The sequence below is a fragment of the Hemibagrus wyckioides genome, linkage group LG11, assembly GCF_019097595.1.
Source record: "Hemibagrus wyckioides isolate EC202008001 linkage group LG11, SWU_Hwy_1.0, whole genome shotgun sequence".
Classification (NCBI taxonomy): domain Eukaryota; kingdom Metazoa; phylum Chordata; class Actinopteri; order Siluriformes; family Bagridae; genus Hemibagrus; species Hemibagrus wyckioides.
Window position 1 is genome coordinate 11,744,969 of NC_080720.1, and position 17,779 is coordinate 11,762,747.

General features: G+C 40.0%; 1 protein-coding gene across 2 annotated transcripts in view; it reads left to right on the plus strand.

Annotated features, from left to right (window-relative positions):
* The window catches only part of LOC131362194 (uncharacterized), a 126,646-nt gene that overhangs the window by 10,715 nt on the left and 98,152 nt on the right, over positions 1-17,779 (plus strand). For both annotated transcript variants that reach the window (XR_009206137.1, XM_058404038.1), the window contains exons 2-3: positions 9,510-9,631; positions 14,801-14,848. Coding sequence is in view for 1 of the 2 variants with exons in the window: in XM_058404038.1 (XP_058260021.1) it covers positions 9,510-9,631; positions 14,801-14,848 (170 nt within the window). In the remaining variant the exon portion in view is untranslated. The remainder of the gene's footprint in view (positions 1-9,509; positions 9,632-14,800; positions 14,849-17,779) is intronic.

Below are 17,779 nucleotides of genomic sequence, written 5' to 3' on the forward strand. Positions count from 1 at the left end.
GAGTTGACACTTGGACTTAATGGGCTAATACGAAAAACATTTTCCCCTCACACTCATTTCTAGACAGGAAATGATGCTGGAGCTTGGTGGAAAATATGCGTAGTGAAGAAGTAAAGCAGGCCTGCACAGTCCGTGCAAGACCTTGCTCAAGTTTAGAAGAGGAAACTACAATATTTCCTAAACAAGTATTTTCCAAACACACACATGGCTTTGAATAAGGCAATCTATTAACACAAAGCTGGAAATATCCCTTCAGTGCAAACACTGCCAAGAGGTAAGAACACAAAATCAGATTAAATCAACATGGCTTCATGAGCGCACGTTTACACAGGCTAGTGGAAAGTTATGATTGGTAAAAATGATACTTCAGCCAAAAATGAAATTTACATAATTTTCCCTTGATCCTAAATGTATCAGCCAAGACATGTAGCACTGCTGAAGTTTGCTTCTTGAGTTTTGAATGTGAACGGAGGAAAGTTAGGAAAGCATACTGCTGTCAGACTTCTGTTGAGCAAACTGTATGTCTAAATGATTTGTCTCAACCTGTTGTTAAATTTCTCAATCAATTTTCTCACCTTGACCTAAACTCTCATTTCTCACCAATACTCTAACAACCTAAACGTATTTCTAGCCCCTGATCTACTTGTACTAGCATAAGGAAAGGATTTGATGGCTGATGGCTTAAGTTTTTCTAAAAGTATCTATTAATAAGGAAGTTTGCTAAACAATGAAACCAAAGTTTCTGACACTATCAATGTCTTGATCTAAAATAATCATCAAAAGTACTTGTATAGCTAACACTGTGTTAGTATGGTGACATGATTACATCATATATTACCTGCAGAGTTTTCAGGTGTACTTTCCTGCTGTGGATCTCCTATTCTACTACAGCCCAAAGATGTTTTACTGGATTCATATCCGCTGACTGAGAAAACCACTGAAGAACACTGAACTCGTTTTTATGTTCATGAAACCAGTTTGAAACCACATTTTGCTCTGTGACATGATTCATTATCATCCTGGAGGTAGCCATTAGAAGATTGTAAATTGTGGTCATGAAACGATGCAGATGGTCAACAACAATACTGTGGCATTCAAGCAATGATTGATTTTATTAACGAGCCCAAAGTGTGGCAAGACAACATTCCCCACACCATTACACATTCTACCACCTCCAACAGCCTAGAATGTCGACACAAGGCAAGTCAGGTCCATGGATTCATGCTGTTGGTGTCAAATTCGGACCCTTCCTCCACCTGTGTGCCTCAGCAAAAATCAAAATATGTTTTCCCAGTCTTTAGCTGTCCAGATTTTTTGGTGAGTCTCTGCCCACTGCAGCCTCAGCATTGTGTTCTTGGCTGACAAACCCAACATGGTCTTCTGCTCTTGCAGCCCATCTGCCTGAGGGTTTGATGTGTTATGCATTCTGAGATACTTTTCTGCTCACCACAATTGTAGAGAATGATTATTTGAGTTACGGTACCCTTTCTGTCAGCTTGAACTAGTCTGGCTATTCTCTATTGACCTCTCTCATCAACACTGTGTATTCGTCAGAAGAACTGCAGATCACTACATGTTTTTTCTTTTTTGTATCATTTTGGGTAAACTCTAGAGACCGATCAGCAATTTTAGAAATACCCAATCCAGCCAATCACTTACACCCCCCCCCCCCACTCCCCCCCCCCCCACACACACACGATATATAACATTATGAGCAGTGATAGGTGAAGTGAATAACACTGATGATCTCCTCATCATGGCACCTGTTAGTGGGTGGGATATATTAGGCAGCAAGTGAACATTTTGTCCTCAAAGTTGATGTGTTAGAAGCAGGAAAAATGGACAAGCGTAAGGATTTGAGCGAGTTTAACAAGGGCCAAATTGTGATGTCTAGATGACTGGATGAGAGCATCTCCAAAACTGCAGCTCTTCTGGGGTGTTCCCGGTCTGCAGTGGTCAGTATCTATCAAAAGTGGTCCAAAGAAGGAACAGTGGTGCACCGGTGACAGGGTCATGGGCGGCCAAGGCTCATTGATGTATGTGGGGAGTGAAGGCTGGCCCGTGTGATCCGATCCAACAGACGAGCTACTGTGGCTTAAATTTCTGAAGGAATTAATGCTGGCTCTGATAGAAAGGTGTCAGAATACACAGTGCATGACTGATCAAAAGGCGGACCAACACAATATTAGGCAAGTGGTCATAATGTTGTGTGTGTGTGTATATATATATATACAACACTTATATTATATATATAAGAATCACTTATTTCTTAGCTAAATTTAAAATATTAGTCACCATCTAAACATAACCCAAACATCTTTATGTCAACTTAGTTTTATTTATTTAAATTGTCATCCTTGTGTTTGTATGAAATTGAATATTCACACACTGAAGTATTTTTGCAACACTGGACTGAATTAAACCAATCCAAAGGAAGGAATTTTATCTAATAGCACTGCTGATCAGAAAAGAGAGAATCAGGGAGCAAAGAAGTAAAGAAAGCAAGAAGAAGAGAGAGAGATCACAATTGGAGAGCAAACTAGAGGCACCGAGCTATTTTTTCTGCACACAGCACATATGACAGCTGAGGATTGTTACTTTAAATGCCATTTGGCTTAGTCAGATGGTAAATGTGTCTGCAACTGTGTGTGTGCACAGTTAACATGTTATATGAGTGCCTTCATTAGCACTTCTGAGTCTGTGCTCATTAGTGAGTGTGTGTGTGTGTGTGTGCGCGTGTGTGTGGGCACATGGACTCTCGCTGATAGGGGTAAGAAGAGGACCTGTGATTGCTGGGTGTGGAGTCTGATCAAGGCTGACAGTATTTAACATAATTATAAAAAGCTTCAGTCACAGTGCCATTAAATAAACACCTCTGTAAGAGAGAGAGGATCTGATGAGAGAGAAAGAGGGAGAGCAAGAGAGAGAGAGAGAGAGAGAGATAGGGGGTCATTTCTCAGTCACGAGATGAGACTTGTGTGTGAGTCTTCTCATTACTGCACAGCTTGACCCACACATACTTCCTGTCTCGCAGCAGTAGGCACTTGCACACACACACACAAACATGTGCATTGACTATGCTAAGCTGTATGCTAAGCTAGCATGACTTACACCGGATTTTTCAGAAAATCCATGTTCAAGAAAACAGCAAATGTTACAACCCTAAGATAATCAAACTACCAGTGTGCACTACAAGATAACAGCTTCTTGAACTCAGGTTGAACTTTCTTGTAGTATTGTTAAACAAAATTGCGTTTGAGCATCTATGACTGATTGGTTATTCAGTCAGGAAGTATCAAAGGAAAGCAACCTAGATGCGATCCTGAGCTCACGTTACTGGCTGAGACTACATTGTGTGTGTTGTGTTCTTGTAGGTTTGGTGTTTGTTTTGGATCTTCTGTTTTTGGCTGTTTGTTGAGTTTCTCTGCTGGTTTTGGTGGAGTTCCAACACCGAGAATGAGTGGCAGACTTCCCCTAGCCTTGATCTTACAGTGTGATGTGTATCTACCTGCATCATCTGATCACTGGGTTCAGTGGCAGGGAGTCTGGCACTTTCGTTCTGAATAGTCTCTGCGCTGCTCAGCTGCTCTGTTCTGTGTCTGTACTGGATTTGGGTGGCACTTGTTCGGGTGGCTCTGTGGATCCTTGGTGTGGCCCTGTGGTGCTGAGTTTGTGTGGGTTTCCTCTGGGTTCTCCTCCTATTTTCAGTATAACTAACATTTTTGTATTTCTTTGTGTTATTTCTTCAAAATAGAGATATTGCAGGGAACCACATATTGCAGGGTTTTATGCTGTTTAATGTTATTCTCTTTAAAAATGTAATGGCGTAAGCACCATTTGGTGTTTTTTTTATGTCATACAGCTCAGATCTTATTTGTAAAATCATAAAAGTTTGCAATATATTGTGAAACATAAAGATCTAGTATTGTAATATTAACAACCAATTCAGTTTCGTAATAAGGCTTTTTTTAAGTAGTTAAGGTGAGCACCATAACAGTTTTCCCGCTAATGAGACGCCCAGGCTGGACTCCAGACTATCTGATCCATTTGCCTCTAATTGCCAGTGTCCTTTGAGAATAAGGCCTTAATAATCAGCTCCGTCTTTACATCTCTCTCTTAGGATTGCCTTGATTATAACCATATGCTCTCGACATCCTCTTAAAAGATAAGGCCATCACTGATGTCATGCATTCAGACACGTTTTTCTCCTCTGTCTGAGCACTTGTGGTAAAGCTGAACATTGCGGAGCTAAATGATCCCTCAGGTAATTGTATTTAGAAAGTTAGTAATGGCTCCCTTTCTAAAAGAACTGTCCGTGTTGCAGATATGACTGCAATTAAGGAGTCTAAGGATCTGATGCATGACGTGCCCTTTTAGAAGAAGGCCTCTTTTGCATTCCTCATAGACGTTAAGCTCCACATATGATGTATATGGCGGCATGCGTTGGGCAGCCGTGCAGTCTGGGGACAGCCTGAAGACGTGCCTGACAAGGTGACGAGAAACAGACACTCGCACATACTCCTCCATGGCAGTGTGCATGAGAACAGCTCTCCTCTCTCCTCTCACACTCTTCCCTTAGGCTTTAGATTTGTAATAGAAAACATATGACTTAACTAATAAAGCTCTTCTTTATCCCTGGCAAGGAAATATGACTAACAGTGCAATTCCTGTCTCGTGTGTAGAGCAAAGTCACTTATATTAATATTGCAACTATCAAGGATGTACAATGGATCTGTATTTGAAACTTCGGTCGCCCAGAAGTATTGAATTAATATAATATGCGTTCTGTTTATTTGACCATGTTTCTAGTTATCAAGCGTTTGCTCACCAAGCTACTCTAACCATCTCTTCCCTCAGAAGCCTTAAAATGCCTGACTTATTTAGAAGTACCACTACTAATTCCTCTTATAGTCCATAATATTTACACAGCAAATTAAAATGAGATAATGATTTTTTTTTTTCCCTGAAAGCACTTAGGTGTTCATGGCTGATGGAGTGTTCATTAAGGGGCAGCCGTTGCCTGATGTAATTGCTTATTTTTTGCCGCAGATAGTTAATTTGTTCTCTGTTTACGGCGGTTCCCGTATAATTTTCCGTTTAGATCCTATCTGAGGCGGCACCTCGAGTGAATGAGCCTGTTAATGACTTGACAAAAACAGATTCACATCAATCGCTGTTAGGTGTGACAAAATGACAAATTGACAAGGTAATAAGCAGCGCGTGTGAGGCAAGCCGTAGAAGATTTACTCCCACATCTCTCTCGGCGTGGCCTAATCAAATAATTGCCCGGCGCATGGTTAATGTTGCACAAATTATGCCTGCATTAACCCAGTAATGGACACACACTAGAGACTGCATTCAGCTGAAAATAATGATGATGATTTCTTCTTCTTTTATCAGTCTTCATCATTCTTTCACCAGTGTTAGACCAGAATTTTCTATAGATGAGGTGAAACATAGAAATTTAGTTTTTTATGGTTACTAAAGGTGTTATATTTAGTAACATTTATAAGCAGACAAAAAGCCAATGAATTAAAAAAAAAAAACCTCTGGAAGAAAACAATGCAGCTCAAACCCATTCTCTCTGGATCTTTCATAATCTGACCAATCTGATAGCCAGTGTACTGGCTATCAGGCTGAGCTTGACTGGCACTTGGTCTTGTTACACCCTGATTAAGGGCTCTGGAAGAGTTAGTGGTTGTATCTCCTTCTCAGGTAACAAGGTTCAGCCCAAGGCCAGTTGGCAACTATGATACCGTCACAATAGCACTTACTATGACACCAGAACTCCTTGCCACCTCTGTCCACAATGCAGCCTGATCAGAATGTGAGTCTGTATCTGTTAATGATCTGAGATGTCAATGAACCGGTCATCTTGTAGAAGCATATTGCTGATGGCAAATCTAGTGTTGTTGGATCACCGTACATGAGCAGTGAAGGACAGTAAAGGTCCTTGAGCTTCTTAAATACCTGTTGCTGAAACAGCTGATTTACAAATTCTACATCACTCTAAACAATCTGTCATAGAGGAATGCGTAACTTACAGCGTGCACAGAACTGCCCTGACTTTTCAAAGTGTTTGGTTTCAGACTATCAGCTGCCATCAATGATCCCACATCTGGAACTGCTGATTGACAAATAGAAACCTTGTAGAAAATAAGCTAGCTGGTGCAAAAGCACTTTACAGAGAATTGCAACATGCTGCTCCATTATCGATGCTCCATCCATAATCCCTGTAGCGCTGGCAAAGCCCTTCATCCTGCTATCCTAGATGATTGTTAAAGGATATCTATGAGGCTGAAGGGTAACATCTACCAAATTGAATCTCCCATCTGGCATATTAAAGGTAGTGACATGCGACAGTGCCTCATATGGATCAAATTTAAATAACTCAGCAACCAGCATGTTGGAGACGGTGTCTTCTGTGGTATGCATGGGATAATACCCCCCACCTAATTATCTCTTTATTTAGATCACTTTGGTCTGTACAGGTTCTGACACCCCCACTGGACATGACTGCCAAAGAACAAAGAACTGACCTATAATGGAAGATGGTTTAATACCATTACACTTACCATTCTATACCATCTCATCTTTCTTTTGAATGGTGCCATCAGTCAACACATAGCATACACTGCGCATTTGCCTGGCAAAGTTCCATTTCTGTGCCAGTTCAGAAAAGACATCCAGTCCAGCTGGAACATTTTGCACTAATGAGGCCTTGCCAGCACTGGTTATCATGCCTTTTTCAGTGTTATTCTGTGGGGAAACTAATAATTAGACTTAGAGCACATTCTCATAAAATGTGCGCCATTTAAGATGAGACCAACTCTGGCCACTGGGTGCAGCTTGTGATCAGAATAAACACTTTGATTGAGCGCTTCAACTCAGTCGTGGCAGTCCACAATAAGTGTTGCACTTTGCACATGTGTCTTTCTTTGAAGTGCACAACCTGAGAGGGAATTTTGACTTTCACTGTCCATTTATCTCTTTCACCTATAGCTACCATATCATCTGTCTGTGTCACCTTCATATCTATAATTTCATCACCTAGAGAAGGTTCTGCAGCTTCCAAGTGTTTTATTGCATGTTTGCAGCAACCAGCCAGCCAGTGATTTGGTAAGAACATAGAGAGAATTTTGCAGGATTTCCTGCAGTTCAGACTATTCTAACCTTGCATCCTGATTTGTAGTTTTGACTTTTTGACATTGTGGTTGATTAATCCTGCTGACCCTTTTGAAACGTTTAATCCATCTGTTTTGATTTGCTTTTACATTATTTCATACAGCTGAGAAATTTCATCTGCCAGGTCTTCACTCTTATCAAAAACCTTTCCTGTACTTTCGTTTCCCACACTCCCGCAATTATGGAGTTTATCAACATGCCATCTGGGTCAACATACTCCCAGCAGGAGTCACAAATCATGCACAAAGTGATCAAAGCTCTCACCCACACTATCCTTCCTATGCCTGAAACTATGCCTAGCTAAATAGTAGTTAGCAAACTTATCCAGTACTTTAATGGGATCTGCCTTTTCACCGTCACCTCATTCTGGTGTCTTGGAATTTCTTCGCCCTGCTCGCCAATCTATGTGTCTAGCCTGCTCACTGGATCACAGTGAGTTTAGACAGAGTAACAGACAAAAAGTAACAAGAGCTGTATGAGCTGGAAGAGCTGTATGCTTATTACACTCAGTAGACTCTGATTTTAACAGGTCTCACAGTTCACGACTTCAGAATCCAACTACAAAGAGTCATTACAGTTCAATTCATTTTAATCTGATTCTATAAATGTTTAACAATAGACATTATCACAAAGCAGCTATACAGAAGTCTGGATGTAGATATAGTACCTAATGAGCAAGCCAGGGGCGACAGTGTCAAAGAAAAACTCCTGGAGATGACATGAGGATGAAACCTCAAGAGGATCTAGACTACAAAGGGAATCTGGATGAGTGTAGAAAAGTAAAGGCAGACAGTAATAAGTGTTTTGAAAGGATCTCTTGTATGAGCATATTGAGGATAGGAGTCCTGGGATGAGCCTAGCTATTTATGATTACAGCAGACACAACAAAATGTTTGATTAATTTAAATCGATGATACATTAAGTTAAGTAGCCTTTATTTGTCACATGTACATTATTGCACAGTAAAATTCTTTCTTCGCATATTTCATCCTTGGAGGGTTCGGGGCAGAGCACAGGGTCAGCCATGATGCAGTGCCCCTGGAGCAGTGGGGGTTGGGGGCCTTGCACAAGGGCCCATTGGTGGCAGCTTGGCGGTGCTGGGGCTTGAACCCTGATCTTCTGATCAACAATCCAGAGACCACTTAAGTGGCTACCACCCCACCTTTAGTGGAGAGATGTAGCTGAACCTTTTTTTTTTAAACAATTCTCAGTACCTATGCTGACTTTCAACCAAGCACAACACAAAATGAAAATTCATGATGGATAGATAGATGGATGGCTGGATATATAAATAAATGGATGGACAGATGGACAGCACAGTATATATACATATATATATATATATATATATATATATATATATATATATATATATATATATATATATATATACACTGTATAGTTGGCTTGACTTGATTGAATTTTATGCCTGCATCAGTTTCCTGTTCTCAGCTGACAGGATGGAACCCGGTGTGGTCTTCTGATGTAGAACAGAGGTGTCCAATCTTATTCAGGAAAAATTGGTGTGGGTGCAGGTTTTCATTCCAACTGGGAAATGGTAGCTCAATGGTTGAGTCTGTTGGTCTACTAATTGGAAAGTTGTGAGTTCAAATCTTGCACTGCCAAGCTACTTCTCCTGGGACCTCAAGCAAGGCTCTTAACCTTCAACTGCTTCACTGTATAAATGAGATAACTGTAAGTCACTCTGGATAAGGAACTGTTCCAAATGCCATACATGTTAATGTAACTGATTAAACAAGTGGAAACATGTGGTGCTCCTGCTAGATTGGAATACAACACTTGAACCCCTCTTTTGTGGATAAGATTGGACACTGCTGGTGTAGCCCAATTTGTGATCTGAGGTCCTGTTCTACTCAATATGGATGTAAAGAGTAGTTACATTAGTTACTTTAGTGCTGGAAGCAGTCCTCTGATAGCTCTCTTAGCTTTCTCTGCCTGCAAAACTGCTGCTAATGTTTTTATTGTTCACTCTATTCTGTGTAAATTCTATAGAATGATTTGTGTGAAAATCCCATGAGACCAGAAGCTTTTAAAATACACAAGCCACTGAAATCTGTGCCAAGGTCAGAATCAATGAGATCACATTTTCCCCCATTTAGATGTTTGATATGAAAATGATCCGATTTTCTTGATCCGTAGGCATGAATTTATGTATTGCATTAAAATGACTTTACACACTCTATTGGAGAAACTCACTTACAGTAGGTGGTGTTCTTCTGTTTTTTTAGTTCTGTGTTGATGAGCATTTTTTTGCTGAGATTTATTTATTTCCTGTTTTTTTTTTTTTGTTTGTTTTTTTGCAGAAACTCCTGAGTGCTTCATCTGCAAAGACGTGCAGCTGGTGGACGGAGAACAACTGAAAAGGTTTTGCGACTGTAAAAACCTCATGGCGCATCATAGTTGCCTGCTCACTTGGGTCAGAACGGTATGCATTGTTTATTGTACCACCAACTTTCTTTATTTTGCACACCTGTGCTGACCAAATGAGCTGTATGTCCAGCCAAGCACACACCTGGTCTTAGTGCAATACTTACCCATGCATTTTCTGTGCACAGTTTGGTCTAATCAGCATGTACAAGAAGTAAAAGACAGCAAGTAGAAAGTTAGCTTCCACATTCTTTGCCCCCGTGCAATTTTTCTTTTTTAATTAAGGCTTTCTGAAAGGCTGGTTGGGTATGTTGGTTGGAGGCATGCCTGGGTGTTTTTTATCTTGTACGCGAGGCTATGTTAGGTCCTGCAGGTGGAGGTGGTAGGGGAGCTGCTCTCACCCCAGGACTAGTGATGAATACACACACAGTGTCGTTCATCATTGCTGCACATCGGCCATCAATAGCCCATCGCTGTGATTAACTGCGGCCGATAGGTGTTGTAGTTAGTTCTGTTTAATTAAACTCTATGCTCAGTGCAAACACAAATGGATTTCAACCCTGGAAAAAGGAAGAAAGACATCCTTAATGGAGGATGTCTCAAACTTTCTCTAAAAATATTGCAGAAAATTGATGTAACAGCAGTTCTTCCTACCTAGAGGCACAGTTTTTATTGCCACAATAGAAAAGTGACTTAAGCACAAATCATGCATCTCCATCCGACAAAGAATGTGCAGGTCAGAGCTGAAAAAAGGGAGCTTCAGTATGTTTAAGTAATGGCAGTAATTAGCAAGACCTCCCAGTATGAAAGTGTATAAAGAAGAATAAAATGAAGGCAAAAGCTCTTTTTGATTGGGACTGGTTGTTTAGATTGTGACAGGAATCTGCCAACACAGCCATCGCTTGTCCCAACAGTTAATACTGCTTTATGGGTTTTGCGTCTTTTGATGAAAGTCTCGCTAAATCCTGTTTATGCAGTTGCCGTTTCATAAACACTGGCTCTCTGATTTGAAGACTGCCACAAATCTCAGCATGCTTTTTCAAACCAGTCACACACACACACACGTACATATACACGCACAGGACTCGTCTGTTGTTTTCCACATGAAATTGAAACCAGCGGATCTCCTTCATCATCATGCCGAAACTATTCCAAAATAGAGCACTCAAATCCGCAGCGAGATTATGATGATCAAAAGACACATTTTTCCAAAGTGACAAAGGATTTGTCTTCGTTTTATAGCCTGCTTAGCTCATGCTGGGAGATTCCGTTTTGTTCTTCTCACTAAATAATAAATGGGTTTTCTTATTGTACACACAGAAATAATATATCACTTAAACTGTGCACACATCATTATGAACTTTTAAAATCTGTCCCGCATATTTCGGGCTAAAATTACTCTGGTGTTTGGTTAAACCATTTGCTGTATTTGACAAACCCAGAGTAGCACTCGATGTGTGCAGCTGAAAGACGCATTAGAGTGTCTAAGTGCTGAAAAGCTCATGTGTGTAGCAATAGTGAGTGTTGGCATGATACAGGAGTCATCTGTCCTATAGCTGTTATGTACCAGAGACTTTTCTGTGCGTTTCAAACACACACACACACACACACACACACACACACACGTGTCATACAATACATTTAAATTGTGAAATTAAAAGAGAAAGCAGTACACAATGTAAAATAATAAAAAAGAGAAGAGAACAGGAAAAAAGCAGGGGAGGTAGGGAAGAGAAGAGAAGAGAAACAAGAAAAGGGGAGGAAAAGACACAAGAATGGAAGCCATTGTCTCCTTAGTTAGTCACTTACTACTAGTGTACTGACACTAAATATTTATATGTTTTGTTTATTTGATGGATAATGTTTGGACAAAAAGAGGAATGTGTACCATTTACATTTCTGGCATTTGGAAGCCCTTATCCAAAGTGACTTACATTTTATACAACCAAGCAATTGAGGGTTAAGGGCCTTGCTCAGGGGCCTGGTGGTGGCAGCTTGGACTTACAACCCTCCAAGCAGCAGTCCAAAACCTTAAACACTATACTACCACATCCCGCCACTTCAACCTAACTTGGTTGTTGCCAATTTGTATCGAGTTTCTGTCTGTGTAAAGTTTCACACATTTCCCCATATCTTTGTTCTATGGTTTCCTAATAACCCCTAGAAACATGCTGGTAATTTGCCACAAAGTATGAACAAATGTGTGTATGTGTGTGTGTGTGTGTGTGTGTGTGTGCACGTGTGTGATCCAGGGTTTCTCACACCCAGTTTTCCCCTGACGAGCATTGAATGAACAAATGAAAAAAACGAATGAATGAATAGTTAGCCTTTATATATAAGATATGCCTTGCTCAGTTACTTAGGTCAAGTACTACCAACTTTAGGAGTTGCAACCAAGCAGGTCTTATTTATACAACTATATTGTTATACTCTGTAAACAGAAGAAAGAGAAAATAAAAAATTAAGAGGAGGAGAGAAGAGGAGAGGAGGGCATACAGTAAGAGAGGAAAAGAAAAAAGGGGAGGAGGACAGAGCAATGGTGAGACTAGCAGAGGAAAGAAAATGAGAAGCGTGGAGACAGGAGCAAAGAGAAGGGAGCAGGAAAGTAGAAGGAGTTGTGCACCTCTGACAGTCATGCTGAACTCAGTGATTGACCTGTCACTTCTCGTCTGATAGATATCTCCCCGAAAAGCAGGTCAGCCGCGTCCACCTAAAGTGCCTCTTAACCGCATTTTATGAAGCCAGAACATGTAATCCAATAACCATTTGACTCGTGAGTGCTTTGTGCCATGAAGCTTCCAATGAGAGCATGTAGGCCTACTGATACTACTCTTAAAAGCAGCCTGGGTGAAGAAAAAAGAGATCATAAAGCAATGTCCCTATCTTAGTTCACGAAGAACATTTACTGACTGGTCAGTAATGACAAAGCACTAGTCATGACCCAAACAGCTGTGACCAAAACAACTCACAATGCTTTTATTTGCTTTTCTTGTGTGTTATGTAGGTGGATGAGATACAGAGTTTGCATTGTAGTTGCTTTTGAACAGCATTTTCTGTGTCTCTGTCATGGTGGAGAGAAAAATTGCATGCACTCACCATCTTTTTTAGGCCAATCCACCCCCCACCCCTCAAACCACCCCTACCACAAAGCCCAACCGGGCACAGAGAGACAAATAGCGTGACACAAAAACTAATTAACAACCAGGAAGTACTTAAAAGATGCAGCTGAGTGCCAGAGGCCTGATTTAAATATAGGGCCCAAGTCAGTGACTGAGTGGGCCTGGGAGATCCTGCCTCCTCTAGGCACACAGCTCAATGACCTTTGACCCTCATTAGGAGCAGGCCGTTACTGGTAAAGAGAGAGAGACTCTCGGCAGAGTACAAGGACGTAGGAGGCATTAGGACAAGTGAAATCAGGATCAGGCTTGCAGTGTAGGCAGTGTATATAGCAATAGACAGCCCACTGAGCCATCTCTTTTTAATTTTAGGGTATTGGGACAAAATAAACTATATCTTTATTTCAGCTATTGGCAACTACATTAGAAAAATATCCGCCTTCCATTAATTCCTCCACTTTGGAGGACCATAATGTAAGGACAAAAATGAATAAATAAATGAATGAATGAGAAGAAAGGGATTTTTTTTTTTCCAGTTAAATGAATCATCATATTTATTTAGAGCATTTTGAGCCAAACACATATAGTCCATCTAAATAAAAATAGTTCTGTTCTCCTAAAACAGGTCATTTTATCCCTGAAAAGACAAAAAGGGTTGATACTGGATTGAGATACCACAGAACAAGAACAATATCATCCATTACTGCTCAGCATAAAGCTCATGTCAAAACCACCGCAATCATTCGCTCCATATACCGACATATGAATATGTTTTCCATTCTGCTATGAAAGGGCTGACATCTGTTTTCAGTCTGCTGCAGTTAATGGAAGTGATCTTACGTGAAAAATAATACTCTTTTCAAAATATGTAATTCAATCCATATGAAATAGACCTCAGAGTTATGGAGCAAATGACAAGGGAAAAATAGTGGATATGATTATGGTTGGCCAGATGCAGTGCAGTCTGTAAAATGCTAACAACTGCCTAAATTTAGCCCGCGCTCGGCACTGGCTTCTGAGAAGTGGCCTTGGCTAAATGATGTTTAGGATTTTTCAAAGACCTGCTTGCAAGGATAAAACAGTTTTATATGCTGGATTCAGTAAAAGTAACTTAACCACAGTTCCTTAAGCTCCCCGCATTCAGCACATTGCATTTAGAGATATTGGCGTAACATAATACATTATATATTTGTGTTCACGAACTTTAAGTCTTTTATTTCTGTTCTGTAAATAAACAGGAGGATGAAATTTTGGAGAGGTTTATTTTTAATGTAGCTTAATTACAGGGTTCAGAACAGGGTTCATTTGTTGAAAAAATCATCTGATCTTTTTTTTTCTTTTGTCTCTCCACCTCATATTGAAAGCTCTTATGATCAAACTGAACTGTATTGCACTCGTACAGTTGAGGCGTGAGTGTTGCGTTTGTGACGCGGCCGTGCCTCGGTGGGCGTATGAAGAATGTGTGCGGTTAAGTGGACTCCGTGTGCTGAGAGTAATCCTAAGTGGACGGGTTTAGATGTCATATTTCTCTCTCACTCTCTCATGGCTTGATAATTCTCATCATTGCAAACACACATGCATTTCCATTCATTAGCCAAACACTCTCAGCAATCAGGCCAGTGCGCCAGGGGGCAACGGGCCCCTTGTAAAATCGCATCGCTTAATAGCACTGTTCCATAATTATATGCCATTAACATCTATCAAAATGAGCTCCCGCATGTCAGGCATATAAGCTCTGGATTTAGCCATCTCTCTCTTTCTCTCTCTCTCTCTCTCTCTGTCCCCTCGCTCTCTCTGCGTGTCTTTCCATTACCACGTTCAGCATTTAGAAGGATAAATCTGGCTAATTGTTAATGAGTAGCTTTTCTACTATGAGGTCCTTAATTATTTAGGTAATTAAATTACATGTAGTGCATAAAGTATTCTATATATCAACTCTTCTCAATTATGCATATCTCTCTGCCGGTGCATGATCACAGAAATTGAAAGTTTGGTTAAAACTATAATCTTATAGTCTTTAATTTAAAAATGTGATAGATCACTTTACTTGTTACAAGCTTTGTAATCTGTTTTTCTTTGCTTTGCTTTTTCTTTTTTTCATTTTATTTTAGGGGCTGAAGAGCGAGGATCAGCTGAAGTGTCGCTTGTGTAATGCAGAGGTAAGGCCATCATATGTAGTAATTTTCTATAACAGCAGCTTTGACAGGAGTCTTGGATATAATTAAAAATCACAACCTGATGTTAATGCTTTTGTTCTGATACATTATGGTTGCTATAGCAACAAACATACACTTCACATGATCTAAAGATAACAGTAAGTGGATTAGAAAGAATGATGTTATTGAATAAAGAAAAACACTGAATCATTGATATGGTGCTGCTTTATGTAACATTTATAGGAGTAGTGTGGTGTCAGTTTGTAACAGTCAACAAGTTTTAACATTACAAGAGAGTCCAGATTCTTCGGAAAGATGAGTGGCAGAATATATACAAAGACTGGTGAAAAAAATGTCTGCTTATAGCTCTTATAACATTAGTAATAACATTAAATGTAAGTGTAAATGGATAATGAGTATGAATGAATCTGTTCGTTGCGTGTTGTCTCACTCCACTGTTGATTAATTTCCTGTAACAGCACACCCCAGTATGTTTTATTCAGTTCACAATCAATTGTGTTCGTGTTTTAGTGCTGCTACTTTCAGCATTTATCATCGTCTTTGCTGTCACGCATACAGGAACACCTTCATGAAAATCTTAGGCTTGGTAAATTTGGACACATAAGAAGAAGAAACTTGCCTGCTGTTTAGTTTATAGTTTTCCCAGGCCAAGGCGTTATAAACTTTGCCAGTTGGATTGAAGCACAAGGCCACCATCACAAATCTTGAATGTGTACATGTTCAGTGTGTTAGCAGGGCCGTTCTGTCCTCTCCCAGCAGTGAGTATTTAAGTCATTAATAGTCATCGTCTCCTGGAACAGAGCGAAACCAGCCGATTCAGCCCACTAATAGAACTAATGAGCAATCAGCTCTCTCTCCCACTCCGGTTGGGCCTGGTTTAAGCGCGGCCATGTTGGTTATGCGTTTTATATGCCGTAGGATTATCTGCTAATAATGTGCCAGGACACCCACGGTGGGGGGGTAAAATAAATGATCATAATATTTGGCACGGGAGGTGAGCGATGTAATTTCCCAATGCATATTCAGTGTGTGAGCTGAAATTTAGCGCTCAGTCCCCCAATACCTCCATGATGCTAATTCCATGAGGCCATATCACGCGGCACTGCAGGAACTCATTTGTGGGAAATGACAGATGTTGATGTGGCGACACACAGGAGGTCAGCACTTCGGTACAGCACGTGTGTGTGGCACAGTGTCCTACTTTCCGGTTGGCCCACGTTATGATTTTAAGTGTGTATTCATGCTAACGTTCCAGCTGAACTCTGAGGAAGGCAGTAAACAGTAGAGACTACATTAGAATCTCAAAGAGTGTGTACCAGTTGTTGTTTTTTTTCCTTCCAGGAAGAAGGTTTACTTTTATGTCAACCGACTGGAGGATCAAATGCACAAGGATGTTAACTGTTTTGTTGTGTTTTGCCTTGCACTTGGAGAAGTGGATTTTTGTGGATTTTCTTTGAAAACTTTAGAAGCATGAAAACCTTTGAATCATGAAACTCAGTTTGTCTGTGAAGGTTTGCAGACATGTTGCTTCATTTAAATGTGTTTAAAGATGTTTTAAGTCTTATTCTGAGGTGCTTCAGCAGAACTGGTAAACAGATTCAATCCTTCAGTCATCCATGTATGAGTTTAAAACCCAACTAAAATGTTGTACCATATGTGAATCAAAAACATTTCTATCAGGAAACTCAGTCTCTATACAAAAATAAAAATTGTCCATATGTATATTTATATATAAACCACAAAATGCTCCAAGTTTACATGCACAAGTCTATAACAATATATCCTAGTTTTAGTCGCCTTATCATATGTTTATGTTTTTAAATGATAATTCATGTTTCAATGTAGAAGATGGATGATAAAGGTACAAAAAAAAAGCTGTTATGAGGACCCTCTCATGGAGAGTGCATTATTACAATAATGATGATGATGATAATAATAATAATAATAATAATAATAATAATAATAATAATAATAATATGATTAATTTATATAGCACCTTTCTCACAAAAAATAAATACAAAAAAAAAAAAATACAGAAAAAACAAACCCATAGATTCCTCTGGTGGTGTAGCTGCTCATAGTCCACTAAAGGCCTATGCGGGTATATGTCCCACACAGCCTGTACAGCTGCAATGCTGCCACGCAACAACAGACTGAACACTGTGCTGTGTATCCACAATGTGTGCACAGACACATAACTGTCCAGAATGATCATATCGTCTCTCCACCACCGATGACAGCAACAGGCACGTCGTAGTCCATAGAGTGCACAGAGCTATCATGCATGGTGGATCCAGGCCTGAGGATTCCTGTGGCTCAGAGCTGGCTCTGTAGCTCCACCACAACCAGCACACAAAGGGACAAAACCTTAAAGCAGAAAACAAACATCAAACATACAAATGGCAACACATTCAAATGGAAAAGAACAAAAAAATCTAATGAAAGGCACATTTCTGATGAATTTGGGGAAAAAAAAAATTGCCCATGCCATTTTTAATGCACCTGCCAGCCCTTCATCTGGACTCTTGGTTTATTGGAACAATTTAGAAAAGAAGAATTATTTCATTATAGCCCATATGTCCTCCACAGTCACTTATCCCTCAGGCTTTTGTCTTTACTCAGTGACATAGAGACTACTCAATTTTTATCTTTTTTTTTTAGAAGATGAAGAAGACCTAACCCTAACACTAATAGTAGTAAATTATGTACAAAATAGCATTCAAAAGGCCATGGCTCTCTGTCGTATCTGGCCTGACTACACTTCAGTATAGATTTTGCAATAGATTATGTGCCCACTTAACGTTAGTGTGCATTAGTTGCCATCTGATGATTATCGTGCCAAAACAAATAATAGCTCCATTTAGGCTTTGTAACCCAGGGGCATTAGAGTTTCTTTTGTGTTGTGTTTTGTGT